The following is a 20,807-nucleotide window of genomic DNA, read 5'->3' on the forward strand; positions in this document are numbered from 1 at the left end:
TGGAGTTAGCACTAGAGCTACTACGGCTACTGGAGTAACCTACAGCTATGGAGCGCTTCTACCAGCTCTTCTAGTCACTGAGCCTCGCCTCCATCCCAGCAAATATATTACATTTATTACAGGGACCATCATGCCATCTGCCATTGCTCACTGGCTGTAGCCTTTTATAGGGAGGGAGGGCCAAGGGCTCCGAGAGGAGGGAGGAGGCGGCGATTCACGTGAACGTACATGAAGGCGCCGCCGGACCGGCTTGTAAACAATGGGCTGGAGATCAACACAGAGAGAGGGTGTGTGAGGTCATGCTATACTCCAGATGAAATTACACCTCTAGTTCTTCACATAGCAATTTTTTAATTCCTTCAATCTAGAAATTATGAATTTCGCTTATTGCTCCTTTAAGGTTAAACTCACCTGTTCTCCTTGGTCATTTTAAATCATTAATTACTAACTCTCTCCTCTGCTTGCACTTGTTTTCACTGATTTGATTATGTATTTTATGGTCTTTTGTTGTATTCTATTTATCTCTGTTGTTGTTTATCTTGTTCGTGGAGGCTTGCCTCAGTGTGCTCACGAGTTCAAATACATACATACCTACATACTAGTTAACGCAGTGTAATGTAGCACAGTGCACATATTTGTGTATTGTTACACACATGAACATATTTTTATTCTTTATATCTTAAGTGTTAGTGTTACCCGTAGCATAATGCATAATGTTATCGCTATTTTATTTCATTATTTCATATTTACATACTCATATTCTCATTTCTTGTCATTCTCTATTCTTCACATCACAGTGACTGTCATGAATCAACAAAGTATTTCTGATTCTGATGCATCTGGCCCGTGTTGAAGACCCAAGCTTTAAAGTTTGTGTTTGCTATTTCATGCCTGCAGCCCTGTAAACACTCTCAGAAAGGTGAAATCTCTTGAAGCCTTTCTGAAGCACAAAATATGCTGCTGAAAATATATCCTGGCAAACAATGAGAATGTTGACTCAGTGATTTTATCTGAAGTAGTGACGGCTTTTATTTTGAAATGCGTCAGCGGAAGTGCTGCAGTGGGCCGCTCCGTGTCTCTCTGCCGCTCCGAAGTTGTGCTGCAAGTTTACCTTTCAGGTTTGTCTCATGAGCTCAGTTCATTTAAGCAGTCAGAGAGCGAGATGAGCGGACAGACGGTCCCCGCGGACTTCTCGGGACACATGTTGGACCTGGACGAGGACGAAGACCTGGAGGTGTTCAGCAAGGTAAAGACGAAACTGTCCGAGAGTGAGGCGACAGCTTCGGACTCTCAGCTCCTCCACTGGCTCTCTTGCTACGTGGATTTGACTCTGGCGCTGACAGACCCGCTTTAACTTTAACTTTAACATGTAGTGTGTGAGTTTCCTGCAGAGTGACCACACAGTGTCTCCCACAGAGGGAGGACACTACTGTCCCGATCAGCTGATGAGCTGACCTTAGGACCCGACTGTGGCTCCTCTCATGGAAACACTGACGACAAATCTGTGCAGTTGTTGAATAATGTCATTGTGTCTTTGCTCAGCTGATAAAGTTCACAGCAGTTTGAATGAGGGACTTTTAATCTGTAGCTCGGCTCAGCTCCTCAGTAATAACTCACACTTAGTCCAGCAGGTTTGAACTCGCAGCTCTGGTTCACCTGCTCACCCAGCAAAATAATTTGACCTGGAAGTTTAATTAACGACTATTTGTGTTTTTTACCAAAGCCGAATTAAATAAGACCTTCTGAAGATTTGATAAAGGCCCAAAGTTTTGTCCTGTGGGTCATACTTTATTCACAGGTTTAATATTGTGATATTTCTACATGCAGTTTGGTGCCACATTCTCTGCTTGCTGGAAAAGTGCAAATTATTTGTCTTACTGTGGCGCTGTGTCTCACAACCCTGGAGTCAAAGATAGTAAACCTTGAAGAGGATGAATCACTCAGTTTTAAATACAGTGGCATGCAAAAGTCTTGGCACCCCTGGTGAAAACATTAAGTAAGTAGAAGATGAGCTGATCTTCAAAAGACACAAAGTTAAAGGTGATTTTCAACATTTTAAGCAGGATCAGTGCATTATTTTAGTTTCGTACAGTTTTAGAGTGGAAAAAGAGGAAAGCAGCACCGTGCAAAAGTTTGGGCACCCCAAGACACTTGAGCTCTCAGACAGCTTTCCCAGGGTCTCAGAGCTTAATGAGCTTGTTAGGGCTCTGGCTTGTTCACCTTCATCATTAGCAAAGGCCAGGTGATGCTAATTTCAAAGCTTTATAAATACTCTGACTCCTGAAACCTTGTCCCAACAATCAGCAGCCATGGGCTCCTCTAAACAGCTGCCTAGCACTCTGAAAACTAAAAGACCTGATGAAGACTAGAAGAAGATAGCAAAGTGTTTTCAGGGAGCTGTTTCCTCAGTTGGTCATGTCAGTAAGAAATGGCAGTTAACAGGAACTGTGGAGGTCAAGCTGAAAACTCTCTGAGAGAGCTGCTCGTAGGATTGTTAGAAAGGCAAATCAAACCTCTGTTTGACTGCAAAAGACCTGCAGGAAGATTTCTCAGACTCTGGAGTGGTGGTGCACTGTTCTACTGTGCAGACACACCTGGACAAATATGAGCTTCATGGAAGAGTCATCAGAAGAAAACCTTTCCTGTGTCCTCACCACAACATTCAGCCTCACAAGTTTGCAAAGGAACATCTGAACAAGCCTGATGCTTTTTGGAAACAAGTCCTGTGGACTGATGAAGGTAAAACAGAACTTTCTGGACACAATGAGCAAAGGTATGTTTGGAGAACAAACTGTTAAACACGGGGGTGGATGGATGATGCTTTGGGCTTGTGTTGCAGCCAGTGGCACGGGGAACATTTCACAGGTAGAGGGAAGAATGGATTCAGTTAAATTCCAGACATCACAGCATCTGTAAAAAAGCTGCAGATGAAGAGAGGATGGCTTCTACAACAGGACAATGATCCTAAACACACCTCCAGATCCACAATGGACGACCTCAAGAGGAGCCAGCTGAAGGTTTGGCCACGCCCCTCACAGTCCCCCGACCTAAACATCATTAAACATCTGTGGATAGAGCTCAAAGAGCAGAGCATGAAGACGGCCCAAGAATCTCACAGAGCTAGAAGCCTTTTGCAGGAAGAATGGGTGAAAATCCTCCAAACAAGAACTGAAAGACTCTGAGCTGGATACAGGAAGTGTTTAGAAGAAGGGGGCGCTACTGAGCACTGACCATGCAGGGTGCCCACACTGTTGCTTCAGGCCCTTTTCCTTTATTGTTATTTTGAAACTGTAAAAGATTGAAATCAAAAAGTCATCTTGCTAAAAGATATTAAAGAAACGTTTCATCTTTAACTTCATGTCATTTGGAAATCAGTTCATCTTCGACTCACAGTTAATTAAATTTTGACCAGGGGTGCCCAAACTTTTGCAGCCACTGCACCATACTATGAAAAGATATAATGTATTTTAATGGAGTGTCCACTTCGTTTTGATATTCTCAGACGTGCTGACGTGGTGCGTAGGTTTTAGAAACATTGCAGGATCAGGGTGAAAATGGCTTTAATCTGTGTTTTGCTCTGTGTGTTTGTGCTGCGTTGATTTGGGTCAGAATGTGAACTCAGGGAGGTCTCAAACAAATCTGGAGCTGAACTGCAGCTTTCGTCTACTTACTTGCAATTCAGCAGTCGGGCTGTACGATCACGTGCAAGGCCCCAGTCGTCATACACTCACTTTATCATGTGCATCTGTACAATCTAGTACAGTACAACTGTCCTGTCATAAAGTCCACTTTTATAATGCCTTTAAATGGACTTCCTGTCTCAGGGTTGTGTCCTGAGTTACAGTGATTCCTAAACATGTCCATGAATTAATGAGTTTACAATTAATTTCAGGTCTTCCCCAGCATTAAGGAGCTGTGTTAGGTCTACACTGTAAACCCCAATTCGCTAACTCAACTGAACATTTTTTTGGAAACAGCTTGCACCTTAAACTTTTAGTTAAGTACGATACAGTAACATGAAAGTTTTGAGTTCACCAGACGCAAAATAAATGTGTCACATGACCCTTGTCTGACGGGAATTTTATGTCAGTTTAACTTTGTTGCTGTTGGAGCATTTAATTCTTTGTCACATGAACATAAAAACATTGAGTACACATTTTACAACCTTTTTTTAATTTCATTGAACTATAAAAATATATTGTGGTGAGTTTAGATTTCTTGATTCGAGAGAGAGATGACCTCTGGACTATGTCAGACGCTCTAATATCCACACAGCTGGGACGTCACTAACTGTATACGACTTAACTTACACTGCAAAATGTCTTCTACCACATCATTATCTGTGACCCATTACAACCATCGTGAAATACAGAGGCATTAATCACTGTGTAATAGGCTTGTCATGATACCAGAATTTCAGTAGTCGATACCAATACCAGTGAATTTCCACGATTCTCGATACTCATTCAATACCATGATAAAAATAAAAAACAGAACTCATGTATTTTTAAATTCACTACTTTATTAAAACTGTTTCAAACTTTAACTCTAAGGCCTCATTTACACCGCAAGCGATCCAAAAGCGTAGCAGCAGCACATGTGTATTCACACTAAAACCGAATAGACGCGTCGCACAGCGGCCGCTGCTGTCCTGTCAAAATACAAACCACACCCGAACAGTTGGTGGCGGTAGTGCACCGTGTTTGCAAATCTCCAATAAACCCCAAAGAAGAAGAAGAAGTGAGTTTGGACCCAAAGCCCAGGGTGGACAGGTTCGCGCGCCAGTGATTATTCCAACACTTGGAGAATTACTATTTAGCACTACAAATGGCTAAGTACATGAAACGTGCCTGTCAGGTCTCGAGATGTCTACGGTGGCCGAGAGAGGTCACAACACACGCAAACTCGTGTTTTTTGTTGAATACCGTGACCATTTGCTCGTGACTTGCGCAAAAAATCGCCGTCTCTTCTATTTTCAAGCTTGTTCGCGAAAGCAGCACAACTCGAGCAGCGCGTAGAACGGATGCGGTGTGAATGCTCTAACCTGTTAACATGCTCGCCGAAATGAAACTCGAGTAAACAGCGACCGTTGGCGAGCGCTACGCGAACGCATCGCTTGTGGTGTAAATGAAACCCTCTCCACACGCGACTCCTACTAGCTGACTTTTTCGACAAGCCGAGGTGTTGTGGCTCCAGCAGCACTTGTAGAAGCCATTGTTTCTAGCAAAGACGATGGAGAACAGGTGTTCTTCTTAGTCACTCGTCCTCTGCACCGACTGACACGCTTATACTGCCCCCGTCAGTTCTGACAGAAATCAACACGGCCCGCTGAGGGCAAAGTTGTATCCGGTACTTACGGTACCAACGTATTTTTTGCATGTTGGCATCGACTTGGTACCACAGTATCGTTTCTCATGACAACCCTACTGTGTAATGCGTAATGTGAGTGATTCACAACACATTTAAACACAATTTTCTTTGTCTAATGGCCTTAAACACATCATCTCATTGCATGCTGGGAAAATCCACCCATTTAGCTCCAACACGCCACAATGTTACGAGCAAAACGATAGTGTTGTTTATTGACCTTAAACTAATTATGTGAAATCGGCTTTATATTTTAGTCAAATTAACTCTTATTATTTGTTGAAATTGTCGACTTGACATGAAAAAGTTATGTCAAATTTTTGAGTCAAGTGAACATAAAGTTTTTTTATGTCATTGTGACAATCTGGGGCATTTGTGCAGACTTTACATTAACATTTTGTGTCACGGATGGATTGAGGGTTACAGCATACGGTGTTCTTCAGTAATAGTAACTTGCTTCGTCAAAGAAAGAAGAATCATAGTCTCTCTGACTATGATTCCATCCATTTAATAGCCCGACCGACAGTGTGACCGCTCTCAAAGCGTTGTTAACAGCCGCAACAGGCAGCTGTTCCCCTGTACGCTACCTGCTCAGGACCGTAACAGTATTCAGCACCTGAGGGCCGGAGGCCTGTACTACGAAACCAGTTTAACTCACTAAGGATTCATTGTCTGGCTTGACTAACACATTGTCCATCTGGATAACTGGTGCCACAAAGCTGGTTATCAACTAGTTCAGTCAACTCTGGGTTTTCTTATCCAGCCACGAGCACGTTCATGTGAAAGAGGCGGGGTTAATCACGTCAGTCACGAGTGACATCATCAGATAAATGAATTAGGCTGCTTCATATCATATGAGATGAAATGGTATAGAAAGTTTCTGACTGTGAGACAGTAAAATGTCAGTGTCATGGGATGTAAACGATGCTCTGTAATCTTATAACGGAAAATGTGGAAACACTGAAAATACTATCCTAAAATTTGCCATCAGCTGAGACTTACATTAGGTGCAAGTATCACCAGGCCATAAGTGACATAAGTACAGAGTACGTTTTGCTGTTTAGTTGGATGACGACAAAACTCCTCTGAATAAGTCACATAAAACACTTTAAGGTAACGTCAGACTGTTTCTGCTGCTGCAGTAAAGAGTGAAAGTGTAGCCTCATAAATGTCTGATGACGTCTGTCTGACCCAAATGTGGCATTTATAATAACAGGAGCTGATTAACAGTGTGTGGATTATTTTCCTAATAACTTTATTTTCCTAGTTCTCGTCACACAGGTGTCTCGTGTTATTCTGCGCTGCAGTGATGAATCAGAGTGTCAAATATCAACACTGTCACTGCGACTACAATAAAGTTTGCATCAGTTACCATGGTGATTTATCCCGGTAAATAGAGAACCACCTTTGTAGTACAGAAACCCCAGAGTTAACCCTAAAGTTACCTCGCTAACTTGGTGGAGACCAAAAACAGAGCTCAAAGTGAGTGAATATCAGACTGACATTAAACTGCAGGTGACCAAACGAACAGTATCTTGTCTTGCCGACATCAACCTGAATATGAGTGAATACAAACAGAATTTAAAAGACACAGAACAGTTCAAATGCATCTGCCTTGTCTTTCCTTAACAAGTGACCGGTACCAGGTGGTTGAACGGGTTGTTTGCTCATTGGGAGATCAGCGGTCCGATCCCCAGCTCCTCCAGTCTGCATGCTGAAGCATCCTTTTGCTCCACATTGCTCCCAATATGTGCCGTTACTGTGTGAGTGCATGTGAGTGTTAAACTGAGGAGCAGGTTGCACCAGTGTGTGAATGTGTGTGAATGGGTGAATGGCATGTGAGTGAGTGAGTGAGTGAGTGAGTTGGAAGACTTAAAAGACGCAATACAAATACAAGCCCATTCACCTTTTATCATTATGGGACAAAAAGGACTTCGAGGAGAAAACTCAATCCCTTCTTTGTCTCCACCTTTACCATCATTTTACAGTTTTATTCACTCATTCATGCGCTGGGGGAGAAAGAGCAGGATGTAATGTCAATGTCACAGGTATTCCACCTACGGTGTAAAAAGAAGATCAATAAATAAATAACGGTTCAAAATCTTATTGTTGTGCCTTCGCAGGGGCGATAGATGGATAGAGGCATTATGTTTTCAGGTTGTCTGTCCGTCCGTCCCATCCTTGTGAACACGATATCTTAAGAACACCTCACGGGAACTTCTTCAAATTTGGCACAAATGTCCACGTTTGGTGGTCAAAGGTCAAGGTCACTATAATCTTGTCTGTCTTATTCCCTTGAATGTGATATCTCAAGAACACCGTGAGGGAATTTATTCAAATTAGGCACAAACATTCACTTTGGCTTGAGGATGAACTGATTAGATTTGATGGTCAAGTGTCAAAGTTCAAGGTCACTGTGACCTTGCATCTATGTAATTCTCATGAGTGCTGTATCTCAGGAACAGCTTTGGGGAATTTCTTTAAATTTGACACAAATGTCCACTTGGAGTCACGGATGAACTGATGTGATTTTGGTTGTCTGTTAACCGGGTGTGTCCGAATGTTGTTTATTTTATTTATTTTATTTATCTTTTGTTGATGTCTGTTTTTGTTTTTTTGTGTTTTTGTTTTTTAGTCCTTTTAACTTATTTATTACTAGTCTTTTTAATGCACTGTGTAGCTGATGAGAAACAGTATTTCGTTTCTTTTTGTATGTAAATACTCAGGGAAATGACAAATAAAGTGAATCTGAATCTTTGGTGGTCAGAGGTCAAAGGTCAAGGTCACTGTAATCTTGTCTGGCTTATTCCCTTGAATGTGATATCTCAAGAACACCGTGAGGGAATTTATTCAAATTAGGCACAAACATTCACTTTGGCTTGAGGATGAACTGATTGGATTTGATGGTTAAGTGTCAAAGGTCAAGGTCACTGTGACCTTGCATCCATGTAATTCTCGTGAGTGCTATATCTCAAGAACAGCTTTGGGGAATTTCTTTAAATTTGGCACAAATGTCCACTTGGAGTCAAGAATAAACCGATATGTTTTTGGCCATAACTCAAGAATTCAAATGCTAATTATGACCAAACTTGACACAAATGTCTGACAGGATAAAATAATGAAGGTCAAAAAGTCAAAGGTCATCTTGACTGTGACATCATTGTGTTATAACGTCATATCTCAGGAACAGAAGGGGAGACATTTGGTCAGATACTGAATTGGTGACTAATCTTGAAACTGTGCTGATTGTATAGATCTTCTGTGTGTGAAGCATCCATGTTTTCACTGACATGGGTGGAGACTGTCAGAGACACTGGACTGGTGGGCGGAGTCATACAACCGCAGGGCAGTAATTCTAGTTGTGCAGTGTAATTTGAATTACACAGTTTCGACACTGTACACAGCAGACGCATGACATGTAGTGCAGTGGTTTACATACTGACTGAGAAAAGATACAGATGCAAATATTAAAATAAAAGCAGCTTCAGGGCTTTGCCGTCACTTCTGCTGAACCGTATTAACGCTGTTACTATAACAACTGAGCTGCTACTGACGTGATCCAAAGCTGTTTTCCTCGTGAACCACTGGTCTGATTTACAGTCAGTTGTATCTGTGGACACATTTGGCTCAGGTAGTTTGCAAATGCAACATATGTGCAGCAGGAGGCCATATGGAGGCTGTATATCACATCTTTTCACCAGCTCCGGTCTCGTCTGTCTCACTTTACGATGACATTTAGTATAGTACCTGGAAACAAGTAGAGATAGATTTGCAACTTCCTCTTTTCCTCAGCCTGTTACCATAACAACCAGTTCACCACAAAGACATGTTAATGGTGGTTGTTCTTTGCATGTCATTTGGGTTTAATAACCTTGGTTAGTTTAGACAGCAGACTGTGCTGTGTGTGCGGTTCCTGGAAAAAGAGACAGAGTGGGAGCTCCCCACAGCACATGTAGGGTCAAATGATAACCAGACGCTCTGGGAGAGAGAAGTCATCATGTTTGTCGTCTTTTTTTTTTGTAGTGTGGAGCAGTGCAAGGGGGGCGGGGCTGCTGACCTCAGCAGCTTCTCGCTGTTGTTACAGGAAACAGACCTGCAGGCAGCACACTTATGGTTCAGTGGTGTTTGCATAAAATGGATCATTTGAATGTGACAGGTCTGCTGTGAAAAGGTCTGTGCTTACATGTGAATCACACTCGAGAGCAGAGTGGAAAGCTGACTGTCCTAGAGAGAGGAAGACTCCATATAGGGGGGGGGGATCGCCAGAAGACATGATACTTCAGTCACAATACAATATTATTACAATATTGCGATAAAATATATTGAGATTTATGACATTTTTTACTACGACAAACTGTTTCCCTGAAGGAGTCTTTGTCAGCATCAGTTTGACCTCCTGAGATAAAGTTTCAGTCTGTTCATCGACTTTAATCATTTTTATTGCAGCAAAATGTGACACAGAGCAGACACACTGACCAACACCGTCATAACACCTGTCAGAAATGCTGCACACACCTGACAGACTGAACTGTGGGCACATTTAACGCCCAGATTAAGACCTGAGACAAACACGTCACATGCAGGTGTCCTGCTGACTGAGGGACAACACACATGTTAGAAGTGTCGTCTGTTACAGGAGGTCTGCAGTGTTTGCTCCACTGTGACTTTGGTGTCCTGAGACAGTGTCTCCTGTCCTCTGTCAGATAATGTCCCGCTCTAGTTTGGAGAACGTGAGACAGCGTCTCCTGTCCTCTGTCAGATAATGTCCCGCTCTAGTTTGGAGAACGTGAGACAGCGTCTCCTGTCCTCTGTCAGATAATGTTTGTGAGTCATTCTTCATGTGTGTGTTCTGTGAGAGGGAAAGAGTTGTAACAGATCGAGTCTCATGCTTGTGGCTTGAAAGAATAACGTAACCTTTTAGACTCAATGTTCGTGATATGGTCATTTTTACTTCCCACGTGCAACAAGCTGTGATACATCGAGTATATTCGATATCGCCCACCCCAATTCTCAGACACGCTTTCTTGGAAGACCTTCATAATGTTGCACTCGTTAGCTCACAATCAAAGTGATGGAAATAGTTGTGTGAAGGGTAAAAGAAGAGCTAGCCAGAGAAGTTCAAACCCTCGCTCCTCTTGCATCTCCACGCAGCTGACCAATCACTGAGTGAACTGTCTGATCCTGGGACTCGGTGGGAAGGTGTGGAAGGAGGGGCTCTCTGAAGCTATTCAACCAATCAAAAAGCACTTTTGAAGAAGCAGCTTACAGTACAAAACACTGTCAGGCGTCAAGTGTCGGAGCATTGCATCATTTCATGGTCACAACACACACTGGATGTGTCATACAGATGGAAGAAGTAGTCAGGGTACAGGAGCCAGGATGTGCCAATCCAGGAAGCAACTTTGCTAAAAGTGCTGTTTTTCCTGTGAGCTGACAAACGTCAGTGCTTGGAAGTAGGACAACGATGCATCATGCTGATTTATCAAGACTCTGCTTTGTGCTGCTTGCATGCAAAAACAATGGGCTTGGTGTGTGTTGCCTTCAAGAGTCTATAGCCATGCTGCCGGTTCTGTGAGACTGAGGCACAGTGGTGCTTTGAGCTAAATGCCAGGGGGATATGTGATCTACTTGGGGAATAACAAAGGACAGAAACGCACCATACTTCTTTTCTGATTATTTTCAGGTTTAGGTGAAAATGTTAGATTTTCATTGTGGTCTCAGACTTTTGAACCTGCTGTGTGCTTATGTCTCAATATATTGAGGAGCAGTCTAATTTAAAACACCCATGGGCTTCAAGGGAACGTAAGGTATCCATTAAGGCTACGGCTGGGCGGTATTCGCGGTGACGGTAACTTACTGCAGTAAACATGAGCCGCGGTACTGCTTTTGTGGTTACCTTCATACCACAGCACTCCGGCTACGGCGGCAGAACGGGGCCCGGCAGCCTGCCTGCCTGCCTCACGCACCTCCCTCGCTACGTGATGGAGGTGGCCAGGCCGACTGCACCAAACCCAGGCCCGTGGGAGAATGGGGCCCGGGAGCCGCCGGCCCTCCCTCTTCCCTCTAACGTTTATACATACTATATAACGTTTTATACACAATAATAGATGGATTAGCAACTGTTTTACTTCTGACAATAAGTAGTTTCCATCCTAGACTTGTATGGCTTTTTAAATTGTTTTATTTAAGGTGTAAGAAAAAGAGAGTAGACGATACCGCGATATCATACCGTCACCGCATTCCCCCAAAATAATACCGTGATACTGATTTTACGCCATACCGCCCAGCCCTAATTAAGGCCACGCCAAACTTTTGACATTTTGACGGCCTAAAATGAGGGACTCAACTTTCATTTAAACTAAAATTTAAAGGCGCTGTATGTAAGAATGTGGCCAAAACGGTTACTGCACTCAAATTCAAAATACTGCCGTGAGTCGTGTCTTCCCCCCTCCCCCCTACAGATTCGAGGTTGCTGCTCTGTGCTGAATTGCTGCGTTGTGCTCCGGCGTCCGGCAAAAATAGAAGTCCTGCGTATCTGTTGCGGAGGGCTCTGGAGCGCCACAGCTGTGACGGAGCAGGAGCGCAGCTCCGCCGCAGCCGGTGGAAACACACACATTGACTAGAATTGAAACGGATCGGCAACGCTGCCGTTCCGGAGCGTAAACGCAACCAACACGTATCTGGTGGAAATTGGGGGTGATTTGTTTGCCCACGGGCGGCTGCCGTGGCAGGGCCGCGTTGCCGCATCCTTGACCTTCGGTTTTCCAGCGGACCGTTCGAGCAAGTCCGGCTTCTCTGCTGCTATGTTAACGGGATACAGCTGAGGAGGAGCCGGCTGCTTATGCTGTGTACCGGGACACTGCTAATTGCTTCTTTTCATAAATCTTAAAGTCTCTTGTTCAGTCTCTTTCTGTCCCAGTGCAGACTAATTTGAATAGATATTTGAGTGCTGTTTGGGCGTATTTTGTGGCATCCTGTCATTGCATCTTGCCAGTTGAGGGGTTCAAAATTAGCGTGTTCACCCAGGTGTTGTATTTCCATCCCTGCTGATCGGAGCTGGAGTCAGTGAATACCCCGACTACTGCAGTCATTTGACCCAAGTGTAAATGCCGGCTCTAACTTTTTCCTTTGCATTAAAAAGCCAGATGTTGGCAGGTGTCAGAGGTTTTTGTGCAGTGGCAAAGGGGCCATAGAGATGGGACAGGTGCAAGGAATTAGCCTATACACAGGGGGTTAACGGCACAGACTTTGAGGAAGTCTCCCATCAGAGACGTTCCTGGTGTTGCACTTTGTTGTTTACGTGAAAAGTGACAGAACTTGTAGAACATCACTGTGTGCTAACAGCGACATCGTCTCATTGGTCCAGAACACATCCCTGGCAGATGGAGGTTCCATGCCCAACTCTCCCAGCTCCATGGTCAACCAGTACACACTACAGGAGGAGGAGGAGGAGGAGCAGGATGCCAACACCAAAGACATCTTCATCACTGTGGATAACCCAGAGAGCCATGTCACTGCCATCGAAACCTTCATCATGTACAGAGTGGTGACCAAGGTGGAAACTTCTGACTGTACATTGCCAACTGGCTAAGAATTCTCCTTAATGCGTATTTGATCTGTCTTTTAGCTGGAGGAGTATATTCTGCTGTGTTGATACTGATCTGTGACTTCTCTCTGCAGACCACGCGGGGTGAGTTTGACTCCAGTGAGTACGAGGTACGCCGGCGCTACCAAGACTTCCTGTGGCTCCGGAGCAGACTGGAAGAAAACCACCCGACACTCATCGTCCACGTACGTATCAGCACCACCATCACCACAGCAGCTGCTGAACACATCTGTGGCCTGCTTGGACCGTACCAGAGGTTTTGGATGTTTCAGCTCATTTTCCACAAGTCACACATACTGAACATTACTGCCAACCACTTTCCAAAGCACTCCGTGGAGTTTCAGGGTTTTAAAGATAATTTTCTTTCCGTCTAGGATTACTTTGGTTTTTCATTCATTTTCATACAGTATGAAAATCAGCTTGTGTCGACCTGAAACTGACATATTTCATTTTGAAATATTCAGAGTTGTCAGTACATGAGACAGAGATGTATACAAAAGCATTCATCTGATATTCACAGATCTGTGCTCTGAACAAATAAAAAGCAGTTATTTTTTAATGGGTTTTTGAAACTAATTTATTTTCATCTTTACCTCCCCTCATTGCAGACACAGTCTCCTTGTCCAAAAATAGATACTTCAGACTAATTAAACATTCATCTGACCCTCCTGTTATAAACACAAAAATCAACCCAGTCCTCTAGTTTTTAAAGAAAATCACTAACGTCCTGTTCTGTTTTGCGACAGCCGTGGCCCGAGGCAGAATGTTTTCAGGTTGTCCCTCTGCACGTACGTCCCTCCAGTCCTTGTAAACACGATATCTTAAGAATGACTGAAAGGGATTTCTTCAGATTTGGTACAAATGTCCACTTGGACTCAGCAGTGGTCAAAGGTCAAGGTCACTGTGACCTTGCATCCATCTCATTCTTGTGAACGGGGTATCTTAAGATCAACTTGAGGACATTTCTTCAATTTGGCACAAACATTCACTTCAACTTGATGACCTCATTAGATTTTAGTGGTCAAAGGTCAAGTTCACTGTGACCTAGTCTGTGTCATTTTTGTGAACGCGATATCTCAAGAACACCATGAGGGAGTTTTTAAATATTTGGCACAAATGTCCACTTTGACTCAACAATGCACTGTTGGGATTTTGGTGGTCAAAGATCAAGGTCACTGTGACCATGCATCTGTCTCATTCTCGTGAACACAATGTCTCGAGAACACCTCAAGGCCACTTGGACTGAAGAATAAACTGATTAGAATTTTGTGGTCAAAGGTCAGTGTGACCTCATGAAATATTATTTTTGCCATAACTCAAGAATTCAAATGCTAATTATGACAAAACTTGACACAAATGTCTAACAGGATAAAATAATGAAGGTCAAAAGGTCAAAGGTCAGCTTGACTGTGACATCATCATGTTTTAACGTCATATCTCAGGAACAGAAGGGGAGACATTTGGTCAGATACTGAATTGGTGACTCTAATCTTGAAACTGTGCTGATTGTATAGATCTTCTGTGTGTGAAGCATCCATGTTTTCACTGACATGGATGGAGACTGTCAGAGACACTGGACTGGTGGGCGGAGTCATACAACCACAGGGTGGACTGGTGGGAGGAGTCATACAACCATGGGGCAGTAAATCTAGTTAATGTTAAGAATTACATGCCACACTTTCGGGACGTTATTAATAAACATTTAGATAGTTCATCATTGACATTTGTGAATCGATGCCGAGTCATTCCCATCTGCATCATGAAGCATCTTAAAATCTCCTACCTTGCACACATACAAGGACTGAATTTGTGTCTCGCTGTTCCAGCCGCTGCCTGAGAAGTTTGTGATGAAAGGTATGGTGGAGCGCTTCAACGACGACTTCATCGAGACCAGGAGGAGAGCCCTGCACCGCTTCCTCAACAAGATCTCTGAGCATCCCATACTGTCCTTCAGCCAGCACTTCAAAGTCTTCCTCACTGCACAGGTCTCTTTCTCACACACACAGACACACATTCTTGTGCTTTTGTCCTTTTGTGGACCCTGATTGACACAATGCATTCCCTAGCCCCTTTACTGTAAATGTTTATTATTATTGAGGAAGGAGGGGTGGTGCAAAAAAGGGGAGGCAGAGGGAGGGACTTATGTTTTTTATTTTCACTCCTGAGTGGCATACAAATTTAAATGGCTGTGTTATTGTGTTACCATCGGTTTTTAAAGAAAACATGCTCTTCAGATTTTGGTGATTTTCCAGATTTGGCCGATAATTTGGGGATTTTTAAAGAAAATATTCCTTCCAAACCTGCACATTTTTACTATAAAATTTTAACTTAACTTAAATAAAGTAACTTAAAAAAACATAATTAAATCTCATCTTAAATTAATGGTATTTCATCAAGATTACTTTATTCTACGTCTCCTTTAAAAATTTTGGGGAAAAAATAACCCGTTTGCATGGATTAACCAGCATGCACAACAAGAGTGGAAAAACTGAGGCTTTTGTCAACTCCATGAATTCTTCTTCAATTTTTAACGTTCAAACATCAAAGGGTAAGTTTTAAAACACTAATAACTGATTTAAGGTGAATGGAGGGTCCTGCATTTTCCCTCAGCAACTCAGGGAGGCTCAAGGGAAAATATTTGTAGCTTCAGGGATGGTCACACCCTAGCCATCCCCTTCCTCTGATAAATAAAGAACAGTCCCTAACTTTAACCATCACAAGTAAATGCCTTACCTAAACCCTTACCTTAACCTAAACCGAACTGTAACCTGAACCCCGAAACCAAGTCTTAACCCTCAAACAGGCCGATGAACAAGTGAAGACCGGCCAGAATGTCCTCACTTGTCAAAAATGTCCTCACTCTGCTCTTAAAATACATGTTTTGGTCCTCACTATGTATCATGTACAAGTATACACACACATAAACAAGGATATGTTGGATCAAGAAATCGGTTTTATAGAGAAAGCTTCTTACTCACACTGTAATAATCAGTTATTCCACTACCCAGTGTTACATAATTAAGCATAATATACACTACAAAAAAAAAGAAAGAACTCTGCCCTGAGACTACAAACTGTGCTTACTGCATTTCTGTTTGTGTACAGTTTAAACAAATGAGATTCAGCATGTAAATCAGTGAGCTGTAGAGCTGTTAGTAGGAAGGTTATGCTAAGCTAGGCTAACCACATCCTGGCTCCAGCTTTAGTCAGCCCCCTGAACTGTACTGTGATATCCATCATCGTATCTCACTCTCAGAAAGAAAATATTTTCCAAAAGGTTGCACTACTTGTTTAATGCCTATCATGTTAAATTGAGCTTGTAAGACTTTAAAGCAGAACGTAATATTTCCCCACTAAGCTGCAGACATATTTACTGTTTGATGTCATGGAGCCAAATAGTTGCAGCTCATCTCAAATCCTCTCTTTATTCTGCATTGTTTCTCCAGTCAGGCATCTTATTTATGGTCTCTTAAAATCAAGTCATACTGCATGTAATGCATTCAGACCAGTATGAACATTTTTAGGAGCTGGATCAACACTGATGCACCTCTTAATCAAAGTTACGGTGTGTGACCCCGACAGGAGTTGCAGTCTCATAAGAAACAGGGTCCAGGCTTCCTGAGCAGGATGGGGGACACGGTGAGGGCGGTGGCCAACTCGGTACGAGGCCTGAGGAGCCGGCCGGAGGAGTTCACTCAGATGCAGGAGTATGTGGAGGACTTCAGTAACAAGATCTGCTCTGTGGATAAAGTCACCCAGAGGATCATCAAGGAACAGAGAGGTACTGCAGCAGGCACACTGAGGGGTTCATTTACAGAATGTAAGACTTCTAGATACTGTGTTGAAACGAAGCAAGGCCAAAATTGAGTCAAGTCAAAAAGTAAAAAATAAAAATAATGGAAGATGAAGTTGAACTATGTTGACCCATAAAAAAGATGGAAAACAAATCAAATCAAATCTAAAAATTACATATCCATAAGTATTTTTTTTTACTTTCTGGTTGTTCTTATTTCATGTACAAAATGTCCCTGAATTTCTAAACTAACATTAAGTGGGGCTGTTTGATCAATTCAGGACTCTGTTATCAATAATAAGCCGGTTGAAGAACACACTCTCCATTTATGTCTCTGTTGTAGCTGTCTCAGGTTAAATGCTTTTAAATTCAGCTTTTAACATTTTATCTGTCTGTCCAGTATAAACCATTCAATATTTGGATGTCTTGTTACATTAATGATGTTTTTCACCAGCCCCTTTAATTCAGTTTAATTGTGGTGTGCCACAAGGGTCCATCCTTGGTCCACCCCTGTTCCCTGTGTCTATGCTGCCTATTGGCCACACAGATTATTTTTTTGGTCCCGACACTGCTATGCACAATCACTCAAATGAAATAAAAAATAAATAAATAATTAAAACAGTTGAACAGGCTTTTGAGCTCTATGTGAAGCAGGGCTCTGCAGTTCATTGAATATTAATCATGATCACAATTTAGGCTTTCCACAATTCCCTCTCGCTCTGCTCGTAGAAACCTCTGCTGTATATCAAATCAGGCGCTTCCTAAACTAACATCCGTGGCAGCAGTCACGCTCCTGTGGATGCGCACTGCACCAGCAGCCTATGAAAAACTGTCCTGAATGTTGCAGCTGCAGTCCAGAATAAAAGAGAAATATAGAACCATAGACTGTATAAAAGCGGGCAAAACCAAAATCAAATGTCTGAAGCAGAAGGCGAAGAGCTGGTCCCTCTATACAGATCATCATCAGTTATCTGGAAGTATTTAGCACTTAGTGTACAACAGGCTTGTGTCTGCGTTGCAAAGCAACATGACTAACTTGTTCAACCACATGAAAAAGCACAACAAACTGTAGTAAGATGAACACATGAAGGCCAAGAGGAATAACGCTGCAAAGGTTGCCTTACTGAATCCCCGTCCTCGTGCAGGATTAAGTCAGACATCAACTGGAGTAACTGGAGTTTTGACAGATCTGCACCTCAGAAGGGGTTATAGAAAATCTAATTTTGGTGACCTAAACCTCTGTTTGTGTGGACGAGAGGCCAAAACAAAGAGAAAATATGGGCTCACCAAAATGTCTGTCTGTGTGTAGACAGGGCCTAAATGTGTCCTCTGTGCTTCCAGAGTATGTGGATGAGCTGAAGCAGTGCAGCCCCACCTACACCCAGTGGTCTGGGTCAGAGGAGGAGCTGGCGGAGCCTCTGAAGGGTGTGGCCGGCTGTGTGGAGCAGTGTAGTAAAGAAACAGAGGAGCAGATCCACCATCTGTCTGAGGTGCTTGTGCCCGCTCTGCACGAGTACGTCCTCTGTGCTGAGACCCTAAAGGTGAGCCCAGACCACACCTCTCACCTCTCACCTCTCAGATCCACCTCACAACACAAGACACTGTTGGACAGTGGTTCCCAACTGGTGGGTCAGGGTCCACTCTGAATGGACCGCAAGTGACTCGCAAATATGTCAGGTTTGTAAAAGAATGGAGCATGACGCAGAATATATTAGACTGTGTGGACCTTGAACTAATGACTAAATCTAGACCCAAAGGCTGAACCAGTTGGGAGCCACTGCTGTAGGAGACCTGGAGGAGACTTCTCTGCTGGTTCATATGTTGAGCTGGGGCCTGTTTTATGAAAGATAATTGATAATAATTGATTTATTAACCGAAGTGTGTCCGACTCCAAACAAAAAACACTGCAGAGGTCCTGCAAAATGCAGCACAAGAATTGGGATTGTGGTTGTAACAGACAACACTATTAAATGGGTTGTGTAATTATAGCAGGATACCTGCATGTGTGTTGTCCCTCAGTCAGCAGGATACCTGCATGTAAAGTGTTTGGCTCATCTGACCTCTAAGAGGGCGTTAAATGTGCCCACAGTTCAGTCTGTCAGGTGTGTGCAGCATTTCTGACAGGTGTTATGATCTGTCAGGTGTGTGCAGCATTTCTGACAGGTGTTATGACAGTGTTGGTCAGTGTGTCTGCTCTGTGTCACATGTTGCTGCAATAAAAAATGATTAAAGTCGATGAACAGACTGAAACTTTATCTCAGGAGGTCAAACTGATGTTGAAGTTTTCCTTTGTGGAAATAATTTGCAATACTCATCTTATCGTGATGTCGCAGTAATATCATATTGTGACCGAAGTATCGTGACATTATCAAATCATGGGCCCTCTGCCGATTCCTATCCCTGGTAATTTGCCTGACCCTTTAGATGCACTGGGAACACAAACAGAAATGCACAACAAGAAGTTTGTTCCAGATTATTTGCGCCTGAGTTTATTTCCTGAGACTGTTTGGCGGACAGAGATGTTAGCTGCAGGTTCTGTTGTCTCTTTTTTTTTACGTTATCTTCTGTTGAGCACATTTGTAGAATTACACTTAAAATCACTCACCAAGGTGCCTTGTTGTGGGAATCCTGTCTTAGGCCGTGATGAGACGGAGAGACAACATCCAGGCCGAGTTCGAAGCCAAGAGCGAAGCCCTGGCATCCAGGAAAGTGGATCAAGAAGCAGTGAGTGCAATTTTACATCCACACACACACACTGACAGAAAATAAGACACTCACACTCCCCCTCATCCCTCAGTGCATCCCTCTGAGCCAGTCGATGTGTTTGTGTGTCCTGCAGTCATCTTCCCAGAGATTAGGTGCAATAAAGTGAAGCATGGAGTGGGGCCTCTCCCACAGGGCCAGCCTCGGCTCATATTGGGGAGGAAACAGGGCTTCCTGGGAGGATTATCTAAATATCCTGGCTGGTCGCCTGCAAGTCAGTCCTCAGCTCAGTGGAAATAAGAGCTGTCAATATTATTTCACACTGTAAGCCCAGCAGCTAATCGCGGTGTAATGAAAATTCCCATATCCTCTATAGATGGAGACTCGCTTCAAAATGTCAGGAGACAAAGAACCAAGACGGAAAGTTAGACAAGCAAAGGACACAGCTATTTTTGGTCACTTTACTGGAGGTGTTTGTGTCTCTGAGCATGTTGTGTGTGTGTGCGCGTGTGTGTGTGTGTGTGTGTGGATTTGCAGGTGTGTATCCCCCTCACCCACATCAGAATCCATCTGTGAGATTTTAATTAAGAAGCAGGACAGAGATTTTTCCCCACAGATGTGTATTGTATTCACGCTTTAATTAGCTGTGTGTGTGTGTGTGTGAGTGTGTGTGTGTGTGTGAGAGAGTGTGTGAAAATGGGGCGGCTTTAATTCAGTCATCCAGCCTCTAATGCATATCAGTCTGCTTCTGCCTTTAACAGATCTGCACTAATGAGAAGGGAAATGTCAAATAGTTCCTTTGTTACGGTTTCCAACGGAGTTTTCTTTCAAAGAAACGCCGCGGCCACACGCTGGGCTAAATGAGAGCCCAGGAAACACACCGGCTTCCATTCAGCTTTTATATGACTTCATTCATTTATCAGTTATGTGATAAAAAATGTTGATTTGCAAGACGTTGTCATTTGAGGAATCAGGAAGACCACCTGTGTTAGCAGATAAAAAAAACTGTATTTCTGAGGTCGTCTTCATGAATCTTTTGACCCATAGACTCCTTTGTAGTTGATCCGTGTCCCAGCTCAGCAGGACGTACTACTGTTACTGTATTGACAGGAAAGATCAGCCAGTAAACCTGAAGGTTTCTGAGGACATTTATGTGTAAAAAAGGAAAGGTTTACACAACTAGTCCATAGCCACTGGTAGCTTTGTCACCTTCTACCTATGCCAGTCCTCAATGCCTATGTGCAGTTTCACATAGATTGACCACGTCAGTGAGTAGAAAAACGTGGGACAGACAGAATGACTGACTGACAGAATGACACACTGACAGTTTCCGTGATT

At 43.1% G+C, this 20,807-nt stretch overlaps 1 protein-coding gene across 2 annotated transcripts in view; it reads left to right on the forward strand.

Annotated features, from left to right (window-relative positions):
- Positions 1-1,038: 1,038 nt before the first annotated feature.
- snx7 (sorting nexin 7) overlaps positions 1,039-20,807 on the forward strand; it is a 62,685-nt gene continuing 42,916 nt past the window's right edge. For both annotated transcript variants that reach the window (XM_050056084.1, XM_050056086.1), the window contains exons 1-7: positions 1,039-1,246; positions 12,734-12,922; positions 13,048-13,158; positions 14,800-14,958; positions 16,556-16,754; positions 18,108-18,307; positions 19,404-19,490. In XM_050056084.1, coding sequence (XP_049912041.1) covers positions 1,163-1,246; positions 12,734-12,922; positions 13,048-13,158; positions 14,800-14,958; positions 16,556-16,754; positions 18,108-18,307; positions 19,404-19,490 — 1,029 coding nt within the window. In that variant the 5' untranslated portion in view covers positions 1,039-1,162. The remainder of the gene's footprint in view (positions 1,247-12,733; positions 12,923-13,047; positions 13,159-14,799; positions 14,959-16,555; positions 16,755-18,107; positions 18,308-19,403; positions 19,491-20,807) is intronic.

Source organism: Epinephelus moara, chromosome 11 (assembly GCF_006386435.1).
Source record: "Epinephelus moara isolate mb chromosome 11, YSFRI_EMoa_1.0, whole genome shotgun sequence".
NCBI classification, from domain to species: Eukaryota; Metazoa; Chordata; class Actinopteri; order Perciformes; family Serranidae; genus Epinephelus; species Epinephelus moara.